The sequence below is a fragment of the Capra hircus genome, chromosome 7, assembly GCF_001704415.2.
Source record: "Capra hircus breed San Clemente chromosome 7, ASM170441v1, whole genome shotgun sequence".
Taxonomy (NCBI): Eukaryota; Metazoa; Chordata; class Mammalia; order Artiodactyla; family Bovidae; genus Capra; species Capra hircus.
Window position 1 is genome coordinate 23,641,434 of NC_030814.1, and position 25,096 is coordinate 23,666,529.

Consider the following 25,096-nt stretch of genomic DNA (forward strand, 5'->3'; position numbering starts at 1 on the left):
CCAGGTAAAGCCAAGTCTCAAGTGATGCTAGAAATCAAGACTTCTTAAACATGAAGTTTTGCTGCTTTTAAAAGTGGCAACTAATCCACTCAATGCTCCAAATACACTAAGAGCAAGCAATGTGTATCTCTCAACTGGATTCAGCCCAAGAAGCTCCTGCTACTGCAGGCTCATAGTTTAAAATCTCTATACGTAACAGAAGGTGGACTAGAGGAACTATACTACTTTACTGTCAGCCCTCACCTCTGAGGAAGAAAGTAAGAGAAGAGGAGGACCACGGAAAAAAGCTCCATTATAGTAAATGAAGTATCGTGAAAAACTCCTTTAACTTTTCTCTCTTGGAAAAAAAAAAAAATATTAGCTGTTTTAGATACAGGACATTTTCTACATAAAAAATGTATGCAGAAAATATTTTTCTTTTAAAAATTTTTTCCTAAATTTTGCAAAAACAAAAAAGTATTTAAATAAATGTAATAGTTACAATTATACAAACTTAAACTTCTGGCCTTAACCAAATGAATGAAAATGCTCAGTGATAAACATGAGGCTAATGATTCACCATGCACACAGAGAAACAAGATACAAAATAATAGTGTTATTATACTTGCACTAGTGTATCTACATATTGTCACTTGATTCTTTTGTGACCAACAGCACCGAACAACCTGGACACACTGTTGAAACTCTGTGACTCGGGAGCCCTAGTCTATCTAACAAACCACTGCGAACTCAAACCTCCTTAATACCATGTAATCAATAACTAAAGTGACAAGTCACTGGTAATCATATATTAATTTAGCCAAAAAAAATTCTTCAATACTTTAATGAAAGGTTTGACATTATTTACCTAAGTCTCTAAGGCTTTTCCCTTTATTTAAAATTAGGAATTTAGAGAAAACATTTGAATTCCATCTCTAAACCTGCTTCACCTGCTGAAAGCCTTTATAAGGTTAAAATAAAAATTTTGATATAATTAATCATGGTAGACAGGCCCGTGGAATTCAAAACATTCTCTCAAATAGCTATTAGCATGGGAGTTCCTATAGAATTGACAAGCAATTTAATGATAAAATTATGTACTACTTGAGCCAATTTACTGAACACTTACTACGTATCAGTTACTGTGCTGAATACATTCAGGGATTTCTCATTAACCTTAAGTATCATATGAGGGAGATAGCATTATTACCCCATTTTACAGATGGGGAACCTGACCTTTGCAAGATCACACAGCTAGTAAGTAGCAGAGTCAGGATTCCAACCCAAATCTTGTCTAACTTCAGATTTTCTACCTTAACCCCTACACTGTATTGCCTCCAGTAAGTCTGGGTTGATATCTAAGACAAAGAAGAGAGGGAAATTTGTACTTCTCATTGGCAACTTTTAAAAACTATAGTGAAATGGAGGATACTTTTTAGAACATGAACAATTCTCATATACAGAGTTACACAAATAATATTTTCATTCCCAAACACAAATGATGAAAATCTTACAATGGATTTCTCACAAGAATAATTTTTCTTAGGTTCTCATTTATATTTATTAAAAATTTAATTGGAACACTGTGTTTTCTGTTCACTTCTACGGTGAACCTAAAACTGCTCTAACAAATAAATTCTATTTTTAAAAAAACTTAGAACTGCAACACACTAAATATGCCTTATTCAATTTAGTTAAGAACTAGCATAAGACTATATTCTTTCATTATGAAAAGCTGAACTTTATCATAACCACAGGGCCCTTAATACTTAAGTAGTTTTGAAAAAAGGCTTGAAGATGTGTAAACAGAGCTGTAAATTTTGAATTTTTAATACTTTCAGAACACCTTCAGAGAAGTCTGCAATATGTAAATAAGAAATGATAAGCAGAAATTAAATTAGACAAAAAATTGAACTCATGATGAACAATATAAAAGGAATAAAACTCCCCTGTCCCATGGCTGACATAAGATTAACTTTACTTTTCCATCAAAAGATGTATGTAGCCTTAAGTCAAAAATGCCCTAATTTGTTAAGTCCTTTCTAAATTTTCTAAAGAAGCTTATCCAAAAAAAGAAAAAAAAACACAGACACAAAAAATACCTTCAACTGTCTAGAGTGATTGTCAACACAGGAATCAAATCTTTCTTCCTCTGATACCTCACCAAGGTTGTCAAAATTCTAAAGGACAATTAAGACAGATATGAGGGATCTATAAAACAAGTTTTGCCTATTGCCCATCAACATGTTCCTCTCAAGATCCAAACCTAAGTTCACTTATGAAGAGAACAAGGGAGAAAGTACTATATATATATGTAAGTCATTTGTCCTGTATATTCTGCAGAAGATTGTCAAAATTAATTTTCAAATAGAATACTGTATTTGCCACCAACAAAAGGTGTTGAAGGGAAGCACAATATTAATTCTAGTTCGTTTCAATACTGTACTCACAAAGTTTCAACTTACAGAAGAATTATACTAGCATATTAGTAAACGGGAATTCTACTGCACATGTTAAATATTGTTGGAGTACAGGCCCTTAATCACACCAGTAATTAACAGAACTTTCCTTTCTCGCTGACCCACGTTCTCAAAAGCAATCCAAAGACTTTTCTGCATCGCAGTGCTTTCAACAGCCAAGAAGCCGGGAATTGCAGGGCAACAAAAACAAAGCAATCCGACCAAGGCACTTTTCAAACAATACTACCACGATATTCCCTCAAATATTCAAAGCTTCTCACTAATTGTCTAGCTTCAACAGGGAATGCAACCAGGTTAATACAGACTACGACTGCCTCGGTAGCTGCAAGCTCAGCTGAATCCCAGGACGCCACCTCAATCTGCAAGGGACAGAACCATATCCGGTTCTCCCTGGATACACATTTTCCCATGCTTCCCATCTTGAAAACTTTACATCTTCCCAGAGGAGCAATAAATATACCAAGACGCCAGGGAGTGTGCCTGTAGGGAGGATGAGTGATCAAATTAAATCCGTACGCACGGAACCTTGAGCTTCAGAACTTTTTCTGAACGAGTCACAGCTGAAAGCACGAGTCACAGCTGAAAGCACTACGAGTCACAGCTGAAAAGAACTAGACCTGTTTTTCCTATTTCTTTCCAAGGAGTCAGCTTCCCCCAAAACGCCGGTCTTGACTTACTGGTTAGTCGGAGGAGCGGTCAGCGGGATGGCCACCTCTTCCTCCTCGTATTCTGGTCCATCCAGAGAGTCACCTTCGTCCACTGTTCCCAGGCCAGCGCCCAAAGGGGGCAACTGAGGAGGCGGCGGCGGCAGAGGAGGGAAACCGCCGCCGGCCCCGAAGGTCTCAGTGGGCAACGAAGTGGTCCCTTTGGCTTCAGCCATCTCCCCGCCGGGTCCGGCGGCGGCGGCGGCGACACCAGCCACGCCGGCGGCAGCGCCTCCGGCTGACAGTCCGGCTACCCCCGGGGCCCCCGCCACAGACCCAGGTCCCAGGAAGCCTGACCCCAGAGCGGCTCCGCCACCCAGAGTCGCGGCCACGCCGGCCTCCGCCAGCCCAGGAAAGGGGGCGGCGGCGGCCACGGGCAGGGCCGCGGGGATCTTCACCCGACACACCGCCGGGTAGGCACCCGAGGCCGCGGCCGCGCCGCCTCCCGCTGCCCCGGCGGTGACCGGGCCGCCCTCCTCACCGCCGGCCTCGGCCGCCATCATGTTGAAGCCCGCTTTACGCGGCCCTACCCTGCCCGCCCGGGAGCCCCCAGGGGCCACCAGGCCCGGGCTCCGAGCCGCCCCACCCAGGCGCGTCCCCTCTTCAACTCCCCGGGCGGAGGAAACAACAACAAAAGGAGAGAGCCCGCTGCCGCCGCGCCCCCTCTCCGGGCCACAGCCCAGGCTCGGGAGCTCCCCGGGTTACGGGAAGAGAAGTGGGCAAAAAACCCCAACGCCTGCACAAACGCCGCCCAAACCTTCACCTTCCACACCCACACTCGCGCGCGCGCACACACTCACACACACACACACATGCACAGAAGCGAAAAACTTCCTGGCTGCACTAAAGAGGAAGGGAAGCGAGGTGGGGGGGAAAGCGGCTTGAGGCGGCTGCTGCTCCCTCAGCCGCCGCCGCCGCCGCCACCGCTTCTTCACCACCCCAGTTCCGGCCACCCCCACCGCAACCACCGCCGGTGCCGCTGCAGGGGCTGGGGCCACTGCGGCCGCCTCATCCTCCACCGGGCTGAGGCGGGAGGGGTGGGGAGAAAAAGAGGAAGGGGGGCGGGGTAGCGGGGAAATCAACCTAAAGGCTCCCAACCTGGAGCGCTAAGTGACATCGACGAGAGAAAGGAAGGCGGGGCGCGGGAGGAGGGGCGGAGGGAAGGAAGGGCGGGGAAGGAGGGGCGAGAGGGCAGCTTCTGCGCAGGCGCACTCCCCGCGCGGAGGCAGTGGGTTGGGGTGGGGGTGTGGCGTGCTGGGTCTGGAGGAGGGAAAGGAAGACTCTGGAGGGAAGGAAGCGGCGGGGACGCGCGGTGTGCGGTAGCGCTCGCTGTCCCGAGCCGAGGGGAGCGCGTGGAGGCGCGGCCAAGCTAGCAGTCCCGAGCCAGTGGGGAAGCGCGTGGCGGCGCGGCCGCCTCGCCGGTCGGTGTGGCCGGTGGCGTGCGCCTGCCTGACTGGGCTTTGTCTGAGAGGCGGGTTAGGCGGCGGAGGGGAGGAGTGGGTCCCCGGCACGCGGCCGCTCAGCGCGGTAAAAACCTGTGAGCGACGAGGAGGGGTTCTTGAAGAGGGAGGGAAAGAGAAGGGAAGATGAGGCGAAGCCAGTCCCTCGCTTCCCGACCGGTAGAGCGGACGCCGTGGCCGGCGGCGCAGAAACCCGACGGCCGAGGCCCGCGGGGGTGGCACTTGGAGGGGTACCTGCCTGGAGGTCCGAGAGAGTCCTGTTAGTGTTTTCGTTCTCTTTTCATTATATAAATGACTATATGACTATTTCAAGCTAAAAAAAATAAAATGAAAAATTTTCAAATAGATTCTAAGACTCATGCGAAGAGTTCACTCATTGGAAAAGACCCTGATGCTGGGAGGGATTGGGGGCAAGAGGAGAAGGGGACGACAGAGGATGAGATGGCTGGATGGCATCACCGGCTCGATGGACAAGAGTTTGGGTTAACTCCGGAGTTGGTGATGGACAGGGAGGCCTGGCGTGCTGCGATTCATGGGGGTCGCAAAGAGTCAGACACGACTGAGCAGCTGAACTGAAGACAGAACGAAATGGATAACTGGGGAGACATATGGGGAGGGCTAAGAATTTTAGAAGAAACAGTGGTTGTGAGTCGGATTTCTGTGACTGTACGCGTTTTGTTGTCTTCTCCGACTCTCCCTGTATTCTATTTTCTTTCTTTTCCCTTTCTTTCACACCCACATACACTACCTTTGCCACTGCAAGTCTGTTGGGTATAATAAGGTGTGGAGAGGAGAGGTCCCCAGACAACGCTAATGAGTGCACTTTTTTGCGCAAAACACAAAACACGGCAGGGCACACTCCACGGTACACGTGTGGTACAGAGCAGTTTCAACCAGCAAATGTCAAGGAGGAGCCAACGCGTCAGTTACAATTATGTATCCTCAAAAATAATAAACTGAAATTTCACCCTTTACATATCCAGAGACAATGGGTTTTGGTTTTTATAGTGGAATATGTATAAAAGTGTGCTCCCCTGGTAGCTCAGTTGTAAAGAATCCGCTTGCAATGACAGAGACGGAGGTTCGATTGCTGGTTGGGGAAGATCCGGAGAAGAAAACTGCAACCTATTCCAGTGTTTTTGTCTGGGAGGAGGGAAGAACAGGTGGACATCACATGGACAGAAGAACCTGGCCGGGTACAGTCCATGGAGTCGCAAAAGAGTGAGACACAACTGAGCATCTCAACAACAAATGTGTAAAGGTAGGTGGAGGAATCATTTCCATTTTTTTGAAATTCCAGTATCTGTGATTAGACCTTTTGGATTCATATATATTGCTTTTATTTTACATTATCCTAGGAGGAATTTCACATTAAATACCAGTAAATATTGATCTTTGAGATTAATATTTTCTCTACTAAGGGTAATAGTCAAACCCACAAGAAGCACATTGAGGATGGAAAGGGGCTGTGTAACAAGAGGCCAAGGAAAAAAGGAAAAGACAGTTGAAGGAGGTGGCAAGGTACACACAAGATGTTTTCCTTTAGAAATGTCTATTTCCATAAGCCTGGTTGCCAAATCAATGACAATGCAATTAGTGGTAGTCCTAAGGACTCCTTCATTCTTGCCTCTTAAGGCAGTAGAGAGAGTGAAGGACTGACTAATCACAGTAATAATCTCAGACCAGCAATATCCCAGGAACTTGTTAGACATGCAAATTCTTAGACCCCCACCGCAGACCCTCTTGAATCAGAAAAATGGAGTACTCTTGTTTTAATGAATTCTCCAAATTTGCACATTTACGTTTAAGAACCAATATAATATGCTAAACAAGAAAAAGGTATGCAACACCATTGTTGGCCTCTGAACATAAGACGTTGGACTGGCAGGTAATCACCAGCTCTGGGTTAACACACAGCATATTTATTCTGCCTGAGATTCCAGGTCAGACTCACTAATTTGCAGAATTACATCCATTCCCTTTTCTGGAAATTCTTTAGCATCTAAAGGTCAATATTTAATGCAGTCCAACACCAATTACAAACTGATGTATACTATTTTGTAGTTCCTACACTGCAGACACAACTTGTAGTCTAACCTACTGCCTAACCTAATGCTAGGCATCTTTGTCAATTGCTTTGAACAGGTCTCCATTCTTTTTAAAAATACTAAATTAGATCAGCTCGTATCGTTAGACATCAGTTGCTCAACCAGTGGGAGAGGTCTACTCTGTCTGTATATATCAACCTAATACCACTGTCTTACATTATATTCAGCCTTAGAGAACTGTTGTCCTTTCCATCTAAAGAGATTACCACACATTTCTGATGAGATATTTTCAAATGTTTTACACATTCTGTTTATTGGATGGGTCTAGGCCTTGATCCTTATTATTCTTTGTGTACTCCCTTAAATCAGTCTTCTGTCTGCAGTGACTTATTTTTTTCCAAAAGAGGCTAAATGTTTTGCCTTCTTTATTTTTTTTCTATTGCCTTTTTTCTTTTTCTATTCACCTTGACCTCTCCATCTTTCATTTATAGTCTCTACAGTCTAATTTTTTTCTGCTAATTTCTCCCTCAATTTCTACCTCTGTGTTTCCCTTTCCTTTTCTTCCAAGTCCCTGAATTTCCTGACATAGATAATGTACTCCTTGAAGTTTCATAAATCAAAAACTGAAGAACTTTTTTTTTTTAATGAAATATTTATTTGGAGAGAGGCATTACAGGGTTTCTGCAGGGACTGATGTTAGGTGTGGTGTTATGTAACATTAGTTAACAAAGGGAAGTAAACAGTCTGCTAATTAAATTCACAGATAATATTAAACAGGGAGGCACTGAAAAACTGAACAATATACAAAAAGAGAAAAATTCCAAATAGCTTTTACTCTTAGTAAAACAATCTTTGATATCTGTGATTTGAGAAAAGTTACTCCGGATATAGAATTAAACAGCATTTAATGAAGAATAAATAATAGATGGCAAATAGATGGGGGGAAAATGGAAACAGTAACAGATTTTCTTGAGTTCCAAAATCAATGGAAATGGTGACTGCAGCCATGAAATTCAGAGACTCTTGCTCCTCGGAAGGAAAGCTATGACGAACCTAGACAGAGTATTAAGCAGCACAGATATCACTTTGCTGACAAAAGTCTGTATAGTCAAAGCTATGGCTTTTCAGTAGTCATGTATGGATGTGCGAGTTGGACCATACAGAAGGCTGAGCACTGAAGAATCGATGCTTTTGAACTGCGGCTGGAGAAGACTTGAGAGTCCCTTAGACAGCAAGGAGATCCAATCAGTCAATCCTAAAGAAAATCAACCCTGAATATTCATTGGAAGGACTGATGCTGAAACAAGCTCTGATACTCTGGCCACTTAACGCGAAGAGCAAACGCATTGGAAAAGACCCTGATGTTCAGAAAGATTTGAGGGCAAGAGCAGAAGAAGGTGACAGAGGATGAGATGGCTGGATGGCATCACTGACTGGACATGAGTTTGAGCAAGCTCTGGGAGATGGTGAAGGACAGGAAAGCCTGGCATGCTGTAGTTATGGGTTCCCAGAGTCATACATGACTTAGCAACTGAGCAACAACAACAAATAATCAGAAATGCTGGGCAAAGACTTATGGGTAAAAAGAATCTGAACACTTAATTTTCTAAAAAATGATTTTGACTCATTCTGATTTTACTGGTAACTCAAATATGAATAGAATACACTCTTAAAATATGTTACAGATTTGATGCTTCAATATGTGAAAAGATAACTGACTCAGTAATACAATTTTAGAGAACATTTCTGAGGGGAATACTAAGCAAGAAGTGATAAAGAGCATAATTGTGTTTCATGCCCTAGTACACACTCAGCTAAACAAATAGGCTTCCAAGTTTCTGTAAATAATGTCAAAAGGTTTCATTGACGTCAAAATTTTACTCCTAACCTCTAATGTCCTTAGTGCATTTGTTGACCTCATCTTAAAATTTTCAAGAGCAGAAATTTCCTTACTAGGAAGACTTTTAAGCAAATAACATTGAGGAGATATAGGTTAATGGAAATTATTTTGATGAAAAAGTAAAAATAGCTCTTCAGAGATTACAGTATGTGATATAATAATTAACTAAGCTTGAAGAAAATTATAAACACCATGGGGAAATTTAAAAATAGTACAAACTGAGGCTGTAAAACTTTAAAGAAAATTATTAGAGCCCTCTTAAAACATTTAAGCTTATATATGGTTAAAGGTGGAGCTTCCCTGGTAGCTCAGCTGGTAAAGAATCCACCTTCAAAGCAGGAGATCCCAGTTCAGTTCCTGGGGCGGGAAGATCCCTTGAAGAAGGGATAGGCTAACCACTCTAGTATTCTGGCCAGGAGAATTCCATGGACTGTATAGTTCAAGGGGTCGCAGAGAGTCAGACAGGATTGAGCGACTTTCACTTTCACTTTTCAAGGTTAAAGGTACTTAGATCAATTGGATTGAGAATAAATATCCCTTCTCTTGAAAGAGTAGAAAAATGTATTCATTTTTTATTTGTTTTTTTTATCTTTTGGTCTTTCATTATTCTATATCAGAAATTTTTCTCCTGCATCATTTCCAGTTTGTTTTTCTTTACCTACTGGATTCCTCTGTGTTTCCTTTCTGCACCTGGGTTCCTTTACATGATAATGCTTTATGCTAGAAGTAAAAGAAAAAAGGAAGCGGAATGCTTTTAGGGCAAGGGAATGGGGGACTCAGGGTGGTGTGAGGCTCCAGTTCACATTTTCCTCATGATTAACTGCTATTCTGTGCCTCTGTGGCAGCAATTTAACTACTACCTGGAACACTTGAAACCGTTTAAATACCACCTGAAACAGAGTCATGGAATCCAGCTAACCTTTGGCCTTTCACCTACGAATTTCACTGCTGCTACTGCTGCTGCTAAGTCGCTTCAGTCGTGTCCAACTCTGTGCGACCCCATAGATGGCAGCCCACCAGGCTCCCCTGTCCCTGGGATTCTCCAGGCAAGAACACTGGAGTGGGTTGCCATTTCCTTCTCCAAAGCATGAAAGTGAAAAGCGAAAGTGAAGTCGCTCAGTCGTGTCCGACTCTTAGCGACCCCATGGACTGCAGCCTACCAGGCTCCTCCATCCATGGGATTTTCCAGGCAAGAGTACTGGAGTGGGGTGCCATAGAATTTTGCAGAGTCTCTTAATTCTGGTTGCTTTCTTGGATTTACTGGAGAAGCTCCCAGTAACCCAATTCTCTCTAAATTTAGTACATCAAATACGTAAGCCCTTTTAATAGGCTTTAAAATAACTATACAATGAAAGGGTTAGATAGCACTTTGGATAATTATAGATAAAATAAGGTGAGAGTTTTAAGTACATCAGAAGAAGTTGTGGATGATGAAACTTAACCTAACTAAAACTATCTTTCTAAGATATTTCTAACTATTTTTCTTAATACATGTTTTTGAAGAACTCAATTTCACTTGTTATCTTAAACTTTTTAATATTTTAACTTTCTCTTCTTTATCTAATTGTGAAATAACAATGAGATATAACACATAGTATATATAGCAGCAGTAACTTCTAGTTTTCTAGATTTTACAGAATACTAAAGCATCAACAAAAAACTACTGAATTATGAATTTAGTGAAGTGGGGAATATCTTGTTACTATTAACAACAATTTTCTACAACTGTTTCATAAAAAGAAAAGACATTTCAGGTCAGAAATAGTAAAAAGGGAGGTCATGGATTACGGGACAGGGAGAGAGGAAGGAAGGGAAAGAGGGAAAAAACAGAAGCATCAATATCAGGGAAAAAAATCTTTTGAATCACATAAATTTAGCTTCATGAAATGTGCAGAGTATGTATTATGTCCTTCTTTTTCCATTTTTCCATGGATTTTTAAAAATTTGCATTAGTTTATAGACCAGGTATCCTAATTTGGGTTTCCCCAGAAGCAGACACTGAAACTAGGACTTGAGTGTTAAAGTGTTTCTTTGGGAGGACATCCTGGGAAATTTCAATAGGAGAGTAGAGAAGGGAAGGAAATTAATAGAGAATGTATTAATGAGCTGGTTACTGCTAAAAGCAACTGGAGCTCAGTTCTACCATGGAGGTCTGGCTGATCGCATAGAGCCCCCAGGAGGAGGCACACCTGAGGGACACAGAAACTGCGGTTTTTATTCTTCAACTCCCGCTTATCCTTGGCTGAGGGCAGCTTCTGAAAACATCTCCAAACTGCCCAATGTACAGCCTGAGCATCTCCCCTGGCCGGAGAAAGCCCTCAGGCAGAGGGTAACTAGCATTAGCAATGACAGGCCACTGCTTCCGTAGAATAGGTGGATGCCAAGAGGGTAGGGTTTGACACTGGCAGTTCTACTACAGCAGGGTTTGAGAACCCCTGTGATGAAGAATGTATTTCTGTTAAATATAGGGATGTTATTTGTTACACTTGAACCAGGTTATATTTAATTTATCCTATCCTATGACCTAACTAAGGCTATTTAGCACAAATGGCTAAGAAGCTTGCTACGGCTGCTAAGTTGCTTCAGTCGTGTCCGACTCTGTGCGACCCAGAGACAGCAGTCCACCAGGCTCCCCAGTCCCTGAGGTTCTCCAGGCAAGAACACTGGAATGGGTTGCCATTTCCTTCTCCAATGCATGAAAGTGAAAAGTGAAAGTGAAGTCGCTCAGTCGTGTCCGACTCCTAGCGACCCCATGGACTGCAGCCTACCAGGCTCCTCTGTCCATGAGATTTTCCAGGCAAGAGTACTGGAGTGGGTTGCCATTGCCTTCTCCACTAAGAAGCTTAATCAGTGTTAATCATGGTATGACTGGGATGAGAACTCATCGTTTCCCAGTCATGTGTATTATTAATGGAGCATTTCTGGCCAGAGGGAGTGATTTTTTTTTTTTTAGAACTATTTATTGCTTGATTCCAAATATATTTTCTGTCATTTTTTTTAACATGTATTTTCAGCTAAATGATAGAATAGAAGCAAAAGTGATTATGCACGGGAGATAAAATAGATTAGTATAAGTGAAAGTGTGACCTAAATCAAATCCCTTATGATTATACTTTGGAAGTTACAAATAGATTCAAGGAATTAGATCTGATAGAGTGCCAGAAGAACTACGGACAGAGATTTGTAACATTGTACAGGAGGTGGTGATCAAAACCATTCCCAAAGAGAAGAAATGCAAGAAGGCAAAACGGCTGTCTGAGGAGACCTTAGTAACAGCTGAGAAAAGAAGAGAAATGAAAGGCAAAAAAGAAAAGGAAAGATATACCCATCTGAATGCAGGGTTCCAAAGAATAGCAAGGAGAGATAAGAAAGCCTTCCTTTGTGAAAAATGCAAAGAAATAGAGGGAAGCAATAGAATGGGAAAGAGTAGAGATCTCTAAAAGGAAATTAAAGATCCAAGGGAATATTTCATGCAAAGAGGGGCACAATTAAAGGACAGAAATGGTATGGACCTAACAGAAACAGAAGATATTAAGAAGATGGTGGCAACAATACACAGAACTATACAAAAAGAAAGTCTTAATGACCTGGATAACCACTATGGTGTGATCACTCACCTAGAGCCAGACATTCTGGAGTGTGAAGTGAAGTGGGCTTTAGAAAGCACTATGACAAACAAAGCTAGTGGAGGTGATGGAATTCTAGTTGAGCTATTTCAGGTCCTAAAAGATGATGATGTAAAAGTGCTGCACCCAATATGCCAGCAAATTTGGAAAACTCAGCAGTGGCCACAGGACTGGAAAACATTAGTTTTTCATTCAAATCCCAAAGAAGGGCAATGCCAAAGAATGCTCAAACCACTGCACAATTACACTCATTTCACATGTTAGTAAAATCCTTCAAGTTGGCTTCAATAGTACATGAACCAAGAAATTCCAGATGTACAATCTGGATTTAGAAAAGGCAGAGGGAAACAGAAATCCAACATCCGTTGGATCATAGAAAAAGCAAGAAAATTCCAGAAAAATATCTACTTCTGCTTCATTGACTACACTAAAGCCTTTGACTGTGTGGGTCACAACACACTATTGAAAATTCTTCAAGAGATGGGAATACCAGACCACCCTACCTGTCTCCTGAGAAACCTGTATGCAGGTCAAGAATCAACAGATGGAACCAGACATGGGACAACAGATGGGTTCCAAATTGAGAAAGGAGTATGTCAAGGCTGTATATTGTCACCCTGCTTATTTAACTTGTATGCAGAGTACATCATGTGTTATGCTGGGTTGGATGAAGTGCAAGCTGGAAACAAGATGGCTGGGAGAAATATCAATAACCTCAGATATGCAGATTATACCACCCTAATAGCAGAAAGTAAGGAGGAACTGAAGAGTCTCTTCATGAGGGTGTAACTGGAGAGTGAAAAGCTGGCTTAAAACTCAACATTCAAAAACAGATCATGCCATCTGGTCCCATCACTTCATGGCAAATAGAGGAAAAAATGAACACAGCAACAGACTTTATTTTCTTGGGCTCCAAATCACTGCAGATGGTGACTGCAGCCATGAAATTCAAAGACATTTGCTCCTTGGAAGAAAAGCTATGACAAACCTAGACAGCTTATTAAAAAGCAGAGGCATCACTTTGTTGACAAAGGTGCATCCAGTCAAAGCTATGGTTTTTCCAGTAGTCATGTATGAATGTGAGTGTTGGACCATAAATAAGACTGAGCACTGAAGAATTGATGCTTTCGAACCATGGTGCTGGAGAAGACTCTTGAGAGTCCTTTGACACAAGGAGATCAAACTTGTCAATCCTCAAGGAAATCAGCCCTGAATCATTGGAAGGACTGATGCTGAAGCTGAAGCTCCATTATTTTGGCCACCTGATGTGAAAGCTCTCTCATTGGAAAAGACCTGGATGCTGGGAAAGATTGAGGGCAGAAAGAGAAGGGGACAACAGAGGACTAAACGGTTGAGTGGCATTACCAATTCAATGGACATGAGTTTGAGCAGACTCCTGGAGATAGTGAAGGACAGGGAAGCCTGGCTGCTGCAGTCAATGGGGTTGCAAAGAGTCAGACACGACTGAGCCACCAAACAACAACAACAAGTGAAAGTGTTAGTCGCTCAGTCGTGTCTGACTCTCTGTGATCTCATGGACTGTAGACCACCGGGCTCCTTATTCACAACCAAATGGGAAAAATTCATGTAGAGCTATCATGAGTATTACAATGGCATTTGTGAAGAAATATTGTGATAATATGTTTTGCTTTATTAAAAGTGGTCCAAAATCCATGCCTTGTATTTGTAGAAAAATGTTAAATTGTCAAAGTGACTTCATGTGTACTCTTTCACAACTCTGAAAAAGTATGACAATATTACCATCTTCAGTTAACAAATCTGTAAGCGTTTGAGTTTCAAAGGTGTGGTTGACTTGCCTTAAGTGATGAGGTTTATTATACCGATTCCTGGAGAATAAGAGAAAATAAGAAAACTGTCCCCCAGTAAAATGTCTAGTCTCACAGGGAACTGTAATATTTTTTATTGTTCATAATCCACAAGCAGTTCTTGGGAACTAACAGGCATGCTTGTGGTTATGTATGAAGAATGGGGACCATGTTATTACCTCCTTTAGTGGCGACACCATTCCCACAACTCAAGAACCCTGTCACGACTTCATTCTATTTCTCTACTCAACACAATCACTCATCTTGACTCTGACCCCAGTACCAAACACCCTCAACCACCCCTCTCTCCCCAGCTCTCTACCTCATGATTCCTGCTTACTTACTTGTAGTTTCTTCCACTTACTTACTTGCGGCTTCTTCCACTTAAAATATTTATCAAGTGCCAGGGAAACAACAGTAAGCCAAAATAGATACAGTCCTTGCTCTCATAGATCATACAATTTAGAGAGAGAGGTAAACATTTAATCTTCTAGCCACATAAATAAATGCAGCATTTAACACTGTGATAAATGATATTAGGGAAAGAAAAGCTAAACTGACTTGAAATCTTTATAGTTTTTACAGTCAGTTGACTAGATTCTTTGTCGAGTGTTCACAGAGCATTACAGTGTGGTAATACAGACAGTAAATCAGCTCCAAACCTGAGTTGCTGGGACAGAAAGACTGTATTTAAATCCTTCCTCTGCCTCTGTTAGCTCTAGAACTTTGGTTAAGTTACTTAACCTCTCGGAATCTCAGTTATGTCATCTATTACTTGCGTGGATAGCAATACCTGTTGCTAAGTTAGCTTCCCCCAGAATCAGACTCCAAGACTAGTATTGAATTATAAGTTATCTGGGAGCTGATGCCAAGAAGCTCCATTACAGAGTGAAGTGAGACAGGGAAGGGAAGGGAGCAAAGGGTGTGTCTTCAAATAGGTAATCACTGTGGGCAAGGGATAGGAGCTCGATCCCATGGGGGTCTGTGAGAAACTATGTTAAACTCACCTCAGAGTTATCCTCTATAAGGAGTGAGGAGCTGAGGGTACTTATGTCTGTAACTCCCTTCCACCTTTGGTGAAGGCTGCTCCTAGATTCTTTAACTTACTGCACTTCTTAGATGTCCCATGTTCACAGGGGAGAGAAAGCAAAACTTCTAAAGAGAGTCACCAGGGACATTCCATGACCATGCACTAGAAGTAAGTGACAAGGGAGAATGGGTGAGGTGATGACAGCTTCTACACCTGCCTTCAGGAGGTTTTTATGAGGATTTGAGATAACAGAACAAAGTAGGAGCTCAATGAACTGTATCTATTACAATGAATAAAATTCTGGTTGAAAGGATCAGATACGCACTTATGAAATGGTAACATAATTACAATGTAAAATTCAATATATGATTGTTAACATGAGTTATTGGGGGGGGGCTCTAAAATCACTGCAGATGGTGATTGCAGCCATGAAATTAAAAGATGCTTACTCCTTGGAAGAAAAGTTATGACCAACCTAGATAGCATATTCAAAAGCAGAGACATTACTTTTCCAACAAAGGTCCATCTAGTCAAGGCTATGATTTTTCCAGTAGGTACGTATGGATGTGAGAGTTGGACTATAAAGAAAGCTGAATGCCGAAGAATTGATGCTTTTGAACTGTGGTGTTGGAGAAGACTCTTGAGAGTCCCTTAGACTGCAAGGAGATCCAACCCGTCCATCCTAAAGGAAATCAGTCCTGAATAATCATTGGAAGGATTGATGTTGAAGCTGAAACTCCAATACTTTGGCCACCTGATGAGAAGAGCTGACTGATTTGAAAAGACCTTGATGCTGGGAAAGATTTGAGGGCAGGAGAAGAAGGGGACGACAGATGAGATGGTTGGATGGCATCACTGACTCAATGGACATGAGTTTAAGTAGACTCCAGGAGTTGGTGATGGACAGGGAGGCCTGGTGTGCTGCAGTCCATGGGGTCACAAAGAGTTGGACATGACTTAGCAACTGAACTGAACTGAACATGAGTTATATTGCCACAGTGGTAGTTCAGAAGAGTCAGATAGATTGCATCCTAAAGAAAAAGGGCAAAGCTTTTCCTTGAGTTTCTAACTCCTTTAACTATGAAAGAAGAAGGACTGGATCTCCCAGCCCAGGAGATAACAAAAGGTGAGAAGATAAGTGATAAAAAGTGATTCCCTTTATTGAACAGAAATGTGTTCCTGGTGACTTGTGCATGTTAGTCCTGGTTCATGCTTCTAAATTTGTATTGAAAATAGAGCCCTTTTAATACTTGAAGTTACAAGTAAGTCCTCCAAGACACCTTTTATAAGTTCTAAATGTTGGGAGTACCCTTAGTCTTTTTACTGTCTACTACTTCTAAATAATTTGATCCAGATCCATGACTTTAAATACCAAAATACAGTATATGCAAATAGCTCCCAAATTAATATCTCTAACCCCAGCATCTGCTCTTAGCTCAACTGTCCCTTGGCAACTTCATTCAAATATCTCAAGTTCAAAATAAAACTCTTGAATTTCCTACACATAAAAGCTCCTCTCTCAGAATCTTACTATAGCAAGTGGTATCACTGCTCCCTTACTGGCCAAAATCTTAAATAACATCGCTGATTCCTCTCTTTTTCTCACATCCCACATTTAATTCATTCGTTCATCCTGTCAGTTCTACCTTCACAATATATCCTGTATTTAACTACATTTCAATCTTAGTTGCTACCACCCCAGTCTAAGCCAGCATCATCTCTTACCTAGACTTTTACAATAGAATCTTCTAACAATCTTCCTGTTTCTACTTTTACTCCTCTTGCCTATTCTACACACATTAGCCAGAATAACCTTTTAAAAATGTAAATCGAATCATCTCATATTCCTTTTTAAGATCCTCCCATCACACATAATAGAATGAGAACTTCTTCCCGTGATCTGTAAGGTCCTCCGGGGCCTGACGGTTTCCTCACTCATAAGCCTAAGGCCCACCACACACCTCTACCCCTCCACTACAGTCCTGTCACAATGAATGTCTTGCTGAATTCCCCCCACAGTCCTACTGTCTCAGAGTCCTTAAATTTACTTCACGCTCTGCATGAATTACTCTTCAACAGAACTTTCCCTGGCTTACTTCCTCCCTTCGCTGAACTCTGCTCAAATGTCATATCCTCATAAGGTCCTGCACTGACCGCTTTAACCACAAAAAGCCTCCACTTACACTGTTTGACTTTCCATCTTACTGCTTTTCAGTGCCTGAAGTGATGGCATGTTTTTATTTATTTGCTTAATGTCTGCTTCCATAGATAGATTATATGCTTCATGAGTGCAGAATTTCTGCCTGTATTAACTGCTGTGTTCTATTTGCCTGGGTTAGTGCCTGCCATGTAGTAAGTTCCTAACAAATCTCTGTGGAAGGAAAGAAGAATAGAAAAAAGAAGAAAGGAGGAAAGAAGAATGAAAGGAATCAATAGAATTCTTGGCAATTCACACCTGCTGTTGAAAAATGTTGAGTTTAGAACCATTCCTATTGAAACATTTTCCTATGAACATTCAACCAAGTAAAGTCTCCCCAATGCTGTGTTTATGCAATTTATAGCATTTAATCTGGTGTATACTTTTAGTTTAATATTTTAGGCTTTCAAGATTTTTTTTTTAAATCCACATTATATAATAAAATATGTTGACTATTCCACTTTTTTTCATATCCATGATGGCTAATTTTGTGTCAAGCCTAAGCCTTGACTAGGCTATATTATTTAGTTATTTAATTAAATACTGTCTAGGTGTTACTCTGAAGGCAGTTTGAAGATGAGGTCGATAGTTGACTACACATAAAGGAGATCAACCTTAATAATGTGACTAGGCTACATCAGTTTAAGGCCTGAAGAGCAAAAACAGATTCCCTGGAGAAGAAGATCTGCTTTAAGACTATAGTGTCAGTTCCTATCAAGTTTCCAGGTTGCTGACCTGCCCTGCAGATTTTTAGCTTGTGTCCTCCACAATTATGTAAACAAATTCCTAAAAATAATATCTTAATCTCTCTCTCTCTGAGATACATGCACACACACACACATATGACATATAGATAGAGATAGAGACAGATATAAGTATGTAGAGAGATCTCCTTAGCGAGAGAGATATCTATAGATAGATTATAGATAGATAGGTCTATCTATCTGTCTATCATGTATTTATCTACTTCATATCAATTCTGTTCCTCTGGACAACCCTGGCAGATACAGAGTCCAAACATGTGAAAAACAAATTATATATACTACCACTCAAGGTCAAATCAATAATATGATGAACTACTACAAAGCAGAAACCTCTCAATGTGAACATGAATCCATTTTCAAATACTATTTAGGTGTATTTGTTCAGTTCAGTTCAGTCACTCAGCTGTGTCCAACTTTTTGTGACCCCATGGACTGCAGCATGCCAGGCCTCCCTGTCTATCACCAACTCCTGGAGTCCACTTAAACTCATGTCCATTGAGACAGTGATATCATTCAACCATCTCATCCTCTGTCATCATCTTTTCCTCCCACCTCCAATCTTACCCAGCATCAGGGTCTTTTCAAATCAGTCAGCTCTTCTCATCAGGTGGCCAAAGTATTGGAGTTTCAGCTTCAATATCATTCCTTCCAATAAACATTCAGGACTGACTTCCTTTAGGATGGACTGACTGGATCTCTTTGCAGTCCAAGGGACTCTCAAGAGTCTTCTCCAACACGACAGTTCAAAAGCATCAATTCTTTGGCACTCAGCTTTCTGTATAGTGCAACTCTCACATCCATACATGACTACCGGAAAAACCATAGCCTTGACTAGATGAACCTTTGTTGATAAAGTAATGTCTCTGCTTTTTAATATGCTGTCTAGGTTGGTCATAACTTTCCTCCCAAGGAGTAAGTGTCTTTTAATTTCATGGCTGCAGTCACCATCTGCAGTGATTTTGGAGCCAAAAAAAAAAAAAAAAAACCACCTCTGTCACTGTTTCCACTGTTTCACCATCTATTTGCCATGAAGTGATAGGACCAGATGCCATGATCTTAGTTTGTTCAACAAGCAATACATTCTCTTAACCCACCTTTCTTATTTCTATGTGTATTATAAATTATTTCAATAAATCTTGCTAATTTCAAAAAGAATCTTTACAGCATTTTCCCACCTATCATATTAATAACCTTAAAAAACAAAACAAAATGAAGGAGAGTTTGATATGTCTTGTGAATTTCTTCTTGGTGAACATAACTAGTCATTGTTTTCATTCTAAACTCTAGGCAGTTGGTTGATAATGTTTACTTAAGTTTTGTTAGGCACTGATACATTTATTATATATTTCTGAACATTTTCATAATAGAAGAAAGAACTAATATTTAAAAATTCTACTCTGTGTTATATCTTACCTCATTTAATCCTGTCAGTAGCCTTCAGTTCAGTTCAGTCGCTCAGTCATGTCCAACTCTTTGCAACCCCGAGAATCACAACACACCAAGCCTCCCTGTCCATCACCAACTGCCGGAGTTCACTCAGACTCATGTCCATCGAGTTGATGATGCCATCCAGCCATCTCATCCTCTGTCGTCCCCTTCTCCTCCTGCCCCCAATCCCTCCCAACATCAGAGTCTTTTCCAATGAGTCAACTCTTCTCATGAGGTGGCCAAAGTATTGGAGTTTCAGCTTTAGCATCAGTCCTTCCAAAGAACACCCAGGACTGATCTCCTTGGTTAGATCTCCTTGCAGTCTAAGGGACTCTCAAGAGTCTTCTCCAACATCACAGTTCAAAAGCATCAATTCTTTGGTGCTCAGCTTTCTTCACAGTCCAACTCTCACATTCATACATGACCACTGGAAAAACCATAGCCTTGACTAGATGGACATTTGTTGGCAAAGTAATGTCTCTGCTTTTGAATATGCTATCTAGGTTGGTCATAACTTTCCTTTCAAGGAGTAAGCGTCTTTTAATTTCATGGCTGCAATCACTGTCAGTAGCCTTATAGAAATGGTATTACTAGTCCCATTTAGTAAATGGGAAAGCCAAAGTCCCCAAGTATAAACTACTTGCCAAAGTCACCCCATACTGTAGTACTCTTCTAATCAGAACATGTATCCAATGTCTATCTTCTGGTTTCTGTTATAATCATCATAATAACTCATCCAATTTATCAGAAAGTCTATAATCACATCTGTAAATTCTTTCAGTAGATTAAGATGTAATTTTTGTGAAACTATTTGTTGGAGTCCATTCACAGCAACCATGTTGCCATTAATATTCTCTAACTTGTTTTAGATTGTAGATTATTCTTAGGTTGATCTTCAAATCAATCAGTACTCCAGAGAAAGAATTAGAGGGAGTTTGGAACTGGCTGGAAGTGAGACGCAAAGACGACAAAAGCTTTTGTAAAATGATGCCACTATATTAAGCCCAAAAGAATAGGACTGGTAGATTGTATTCCTTCTGAGTTGCTCCCTGATTATCTGTAAGATGGTTATCACTGCAGACAGTGACTATAGCCATGAAATTAAAAGACGCTTACTCCTTGGAAGAAAGGTTATGACCAACCTAGAGAGCATATTCAAAAGCAGAGACATTACTTTGCTGACTAAGGTCCGTCTAGTCAAGGCTGTAGTTTTTCCAGTAGTCATGTATGGATGTGAGAGTTGGACTGTGAAGAAGGCTGAGCACCAAAGAATTGATGCTTTTGAACTGTGGTGTTCTAGAAGACTCTTGAGAGTCCCTTGGACTGCAAGGAGATTCAACCAGTCCATTCTGAAGGAGATCGGCCCTGGGATTTCTTTGGAAGGAATGATGCTAAAGCTGAAACTCTAGTACTTTGGCCACCTCATGCGAAGAGTTGACTCATTGGAAAAGACTTTGATGCTGGGAGGGATTGGAGGCAGGAGGAGAAGGGGACGACAGAGGATGAGATGGCTGGATGGCATCACTGACTTGATGGACGTGAGTCTGAGTGAACTCCGGGAGTTGGTGATGGACAGGGAGGCCTGGCGTGCTGCAATTCATGGGGTCGCAAAGAGTCAGACACAACTGAGCTACTGAACTGAACTGAACTCAACCCATTGCCATGGGACTTGCAGTGCCTCTTGTCCAATGGAGTATACTCTCCTAACACTTTGTTGGGTTTGGTCATGTGATTTGGTTTGGCCAATGATATGTAAACGGAAGCCACACATGCCATTGAATATTTCTACCAACAGTCTTGGTCTTTCTCATTGTCAATAAGGATAGAATGTTCTACACAGAGACTGTTTCCAGTCAAGGTCCCAGAAATTTAAAAAAAAGAAAAAGAAAAAATGAAAATGAAAATATGCACGGAGTAAAACTGTAGGCAAACTTGTTGGTTGATATGCAATGTATGCAAGGAACAAGTTAAATGATTTCTAGGATAATTTGTTCCTGAATCAAAGTTGACTGATAAAAGTGATGGGCCTATAACAAATAGAGTCAAATACAGTGAAAAATAATGGTGATTTAGGACTATGTTAATAGATTGAGACTGCTACAAGTTTATATCGCTTAAAATCTGAATTATAAATAAGCTTTTTTACCTTATGGAATAATAAAAATATCATAAGATTATGAAGATTAATGAAGAATGAAAGGTTTTAAAATCCGAATTATCTACATAACTGTCTACATAGCCATAGGTGAAAATGCATTGTTATTTACAGAATTTGAACAATCATAATAATAATACATAGCATAGATAATTATGTTTTTGTTTGGAATGGAAATTCTTTTTTCTTTTAGACTGAGATATTAGAACTAAAATTTATTGACAATGAAGTATATTCATGACATAACAGGGAATGAATAAAGTAGGTTATAAAAACATGTAGAGTATGATCCAATTTTTTTAGAACTAATTTTATATTTTTAAATTTGCCATCTGTCCATTTGCTTTGTTTATTAATTAATTATAAAGGTTATGAGGGTTTCTGGATTTGTACTTTGGTATACTTTTTTTTGTTATTCAGTACAAATACTTTTTAAGTCTTAGCTAATAAAAAGGATATCCATTAAATTTCAATACTTTTTGAGATGCTTGAACAACCTTACAAATAGCTGTGAAAAGAAGAGAGGTGAAAAGCAAAGGAGAAAAGGAAAGATATAAGCATCTGAATGCAGAGTTCCAAAGAATAGCAAGAAGAGATAAGAAAGCTTTCTTCAGCGATCAGTGCAAAGGAATAGAGGAAAACAACAGATTGGGAAAGACTAGAGATCTCTTCAAGAAAATTAGAGATACCAAGGGAACATTTCATGCAAAGGTGGGCTCGATAAAGGACAGAAATGGTCTGGACCTAACAGAAGCAGAAGATATTAAGAAGAGGTGACAAGAATACACGGAAGAACTATACAAAAAAGATCTTCACGACCCAGATAATCATGATGATGTGATCACTAATCTAGAGCCAGACATCTTGGAATGTGAAGTCAAGTGAGCCTTGGAAAGCATCACTACAAACAAAGCTAGTAGAGGTGATGGAATTCCAGTTGAGCTGTTTCAAATCCTGAAAGATGATGCTGTGAAAGTGCCGCACTCAATATGCCAGCAAATTTGGAAAACTCAGCAGTGGCCACAGGACTGGAAAAGGTCAGTTTTCATTCCAATTCCAAAGAAAGGCAATGCAAAAGAATGCTCAAACTACCACACAATTGCACTCATCTCACACACTAGTAAAGTAATGCTCAAAATTCTCCAAGCCAGTCTTCAGCTATATGTGAACTGTGAACTCCCTGATGTTCAAGCTGGTTTTAGAAAAGGCAGAGGAACCAGAGATCAAATTGCCAACATCTGCTGGATCATGGTAAAAGCAAGAGAGTTCCAGAAAAACATCTATTTCTGCTTTATTGACTATGCCAAAGCCTTTGACTGTGTGGATCACAATAAACTATGGAAAATTCTGAAAGAGATGGGAATACCAGACCACCTTACCTGCCTCTTGAGAAATCTGTATGCAGGTCAGGAAGCAACAGTTAGAATGGACATGGAACAACAGACTGGTTCCAGATAGGAAAAGGAGTACGTCAAGGCTGTATATTGTCACCCTGCTTATTTAGCTTATATGCAGAGTACATCATGAGAAACGCTGGACTGGAAGAAACACAAGCTGGAATCAAGATTGCCAGAAGAAATATCAATAACCTCAGATATGCAGATGACACCACCCTTATGGCAGAAAGTGAAGAGGAACTAAAAAGCCTCTTGATGAAAGTGAAAGAGGAGAGTGAAAAAATTGGCTTAAAGCTCAACATTCAGAAAACGAAGATCATGGCATCCAGTCCCATCACTTTATGGGAAATAGATGGGGAAACAGTAGAAACAGTGTCAGACTTTATTTTGGCGGGCTCCAAAATCACTGCAGATGGTGACTGCAGCCATGAAATTAAAAGATGCTTACTCCTTGGAAGAAAAATTATGACCAACCTAGATAGCATATTCAAAAGCAGAGACATTACTTGGCCGACTAAGGTCCATCTAGTCAAGGCTATGGTTTTTCCAGTGGTCATGTATGGATGTGAGAGTTGGACTGTGAAGAAGGCTGAGCGCCGAAGAATTGATGCATTTGAACTGTGGTGTTGGAGAAGACTCTTGAGAGTCCCTTGGACTGCAAGGAGATCCAACCAGTCCATTCTGAAGGAAATAAACCCTGGGATTTCCTTGGAAGGAATGATGCTAAAGCTGATGCTGCTATACTTTGGCCACCTCATGTGAAGAGTTGCCTCATTGGAAAAGACTCTGATGCTGGGAGGGATTGAGGGCAGGAGGAGAAGAGGACGACCCAGGATGAGATGGCTGGATGGCATCATGGACTCGATGGTCGTCAGTCTGAGTGAACTCTGGGAGATGGTGGTGGACAGGGAAACCTGGCGTGCTGCGATTCATGAGGTTGCAAAGAGTTGGACACGACTGAGCGACTGAACTGAACTGAACTGAACAAACTAGAAAGGCTGGTCAAGAATTTTTTGCTGAAAAATCAAAACAGTAGTTTGAAAAATATAGTGCCATATTATTTTCCTAGTAGGTACAAATTTATGACTTATGTATATAGCCTGATTTGTTTAAAATTGTGCAATTCTCAGTGTTACTGATGAACCCATCTGCAGGGCATAATGGAGAGCAGACGTAAAGAACAGACTTGTGGACGTAGGTGGGGAAGGAGAGGATGGGACAACTAGAGAGTAGCTTTGAAACATGTACATTACTGTGTGTAAAGTTGGATGGCCAGTGGAAATTTGCTGTATGACACAGGGAGCTCAAACTCAGTGTGCCCTGTGACAACCTTGAGGTGTGGGATGGGGTGGGAAGTGGGGGAGAGTTTCAAGAGGCAGGGGACATACGTATACCTATGGCTGATTCATGTTGACATATGGCAGAAACCAACACAATATTGTAAAGCAATTATCCTCCAATTAAAAATAAATAATTTTTTTTTAAATTTTGCTTTTCTCAAGTAATCAGACTTAGTATTTACATTAATGATTTTGGCCTTATGTTTTTTAAATGTATTATGTATTGATGATCTTATTTCCTGAGCTTTCTGAGTGAAGTCATGGGTAATATGCTGCTTATATAATCTTGCTCTTAGGTGATATATGTTTATTTAGCTTTTTAATTATTGGAAGATGATATGGTTACATTTATTTTTCCCTTTCTATATTTTGCAACTATAAGTGTTTCATATTATATTGCTCATCTGATGTAAAGAAAAGTTCTGAAATTTAACGGAATAAAAATCTGATTTATTTTCATCTAAAACAATATGCTGTTTTATAGTCTTAATTTATTATATTGTTCCATGTTATAACTATAATATTATCTAAAATAAACTTTTATGTTAGTCTCATGTTCTGTCTTTGCAAATATTTTATGTTTTATATTTTATTAATTTTTGAAATGGCATCTTTTTTAAACTTTTATTTTAATTAAAATATTGTTCTCAGTCGTGTCCAACTCTTTGCAACCCTATGGACTATATAGCCCAGCAGGGTCCTTCTGTCCATGGGATTTTTCAGGCAGAAATACTGGAGTGGGTTTGCCTTTTCCTCCTCCAG

General features: G+C 40.7%; 1 protein-coding gene across 2 annotated transcripts in view; it reads right to left on the reverse strand.

Moving 5' to 3' along the window:
* The window catches only part of RASA1 (RAS p21 protein activator 1), a 102,192-nt gene extending 97,927 nt beyond the window's left edge, over positions 1-4,265 (reverse strand). Inside the window, exon 1 of one of the 2 annotated variants that reach the window (XM_013965776.2) lies at positions 3,137-4,264. In XM_013965776.2, the coding sequence (XP_013821230.1) occupies positions 3,137-3,666 (530 nt within the window). In that variant the 5' untranslated portion in view covers positions 3,667-4,264. Of the gene's footprint in view, positions 1-3,136 lie in introns of both variants that reach the window. The other variant, XM_013965775.2, reaches the window with a different exon arrangement.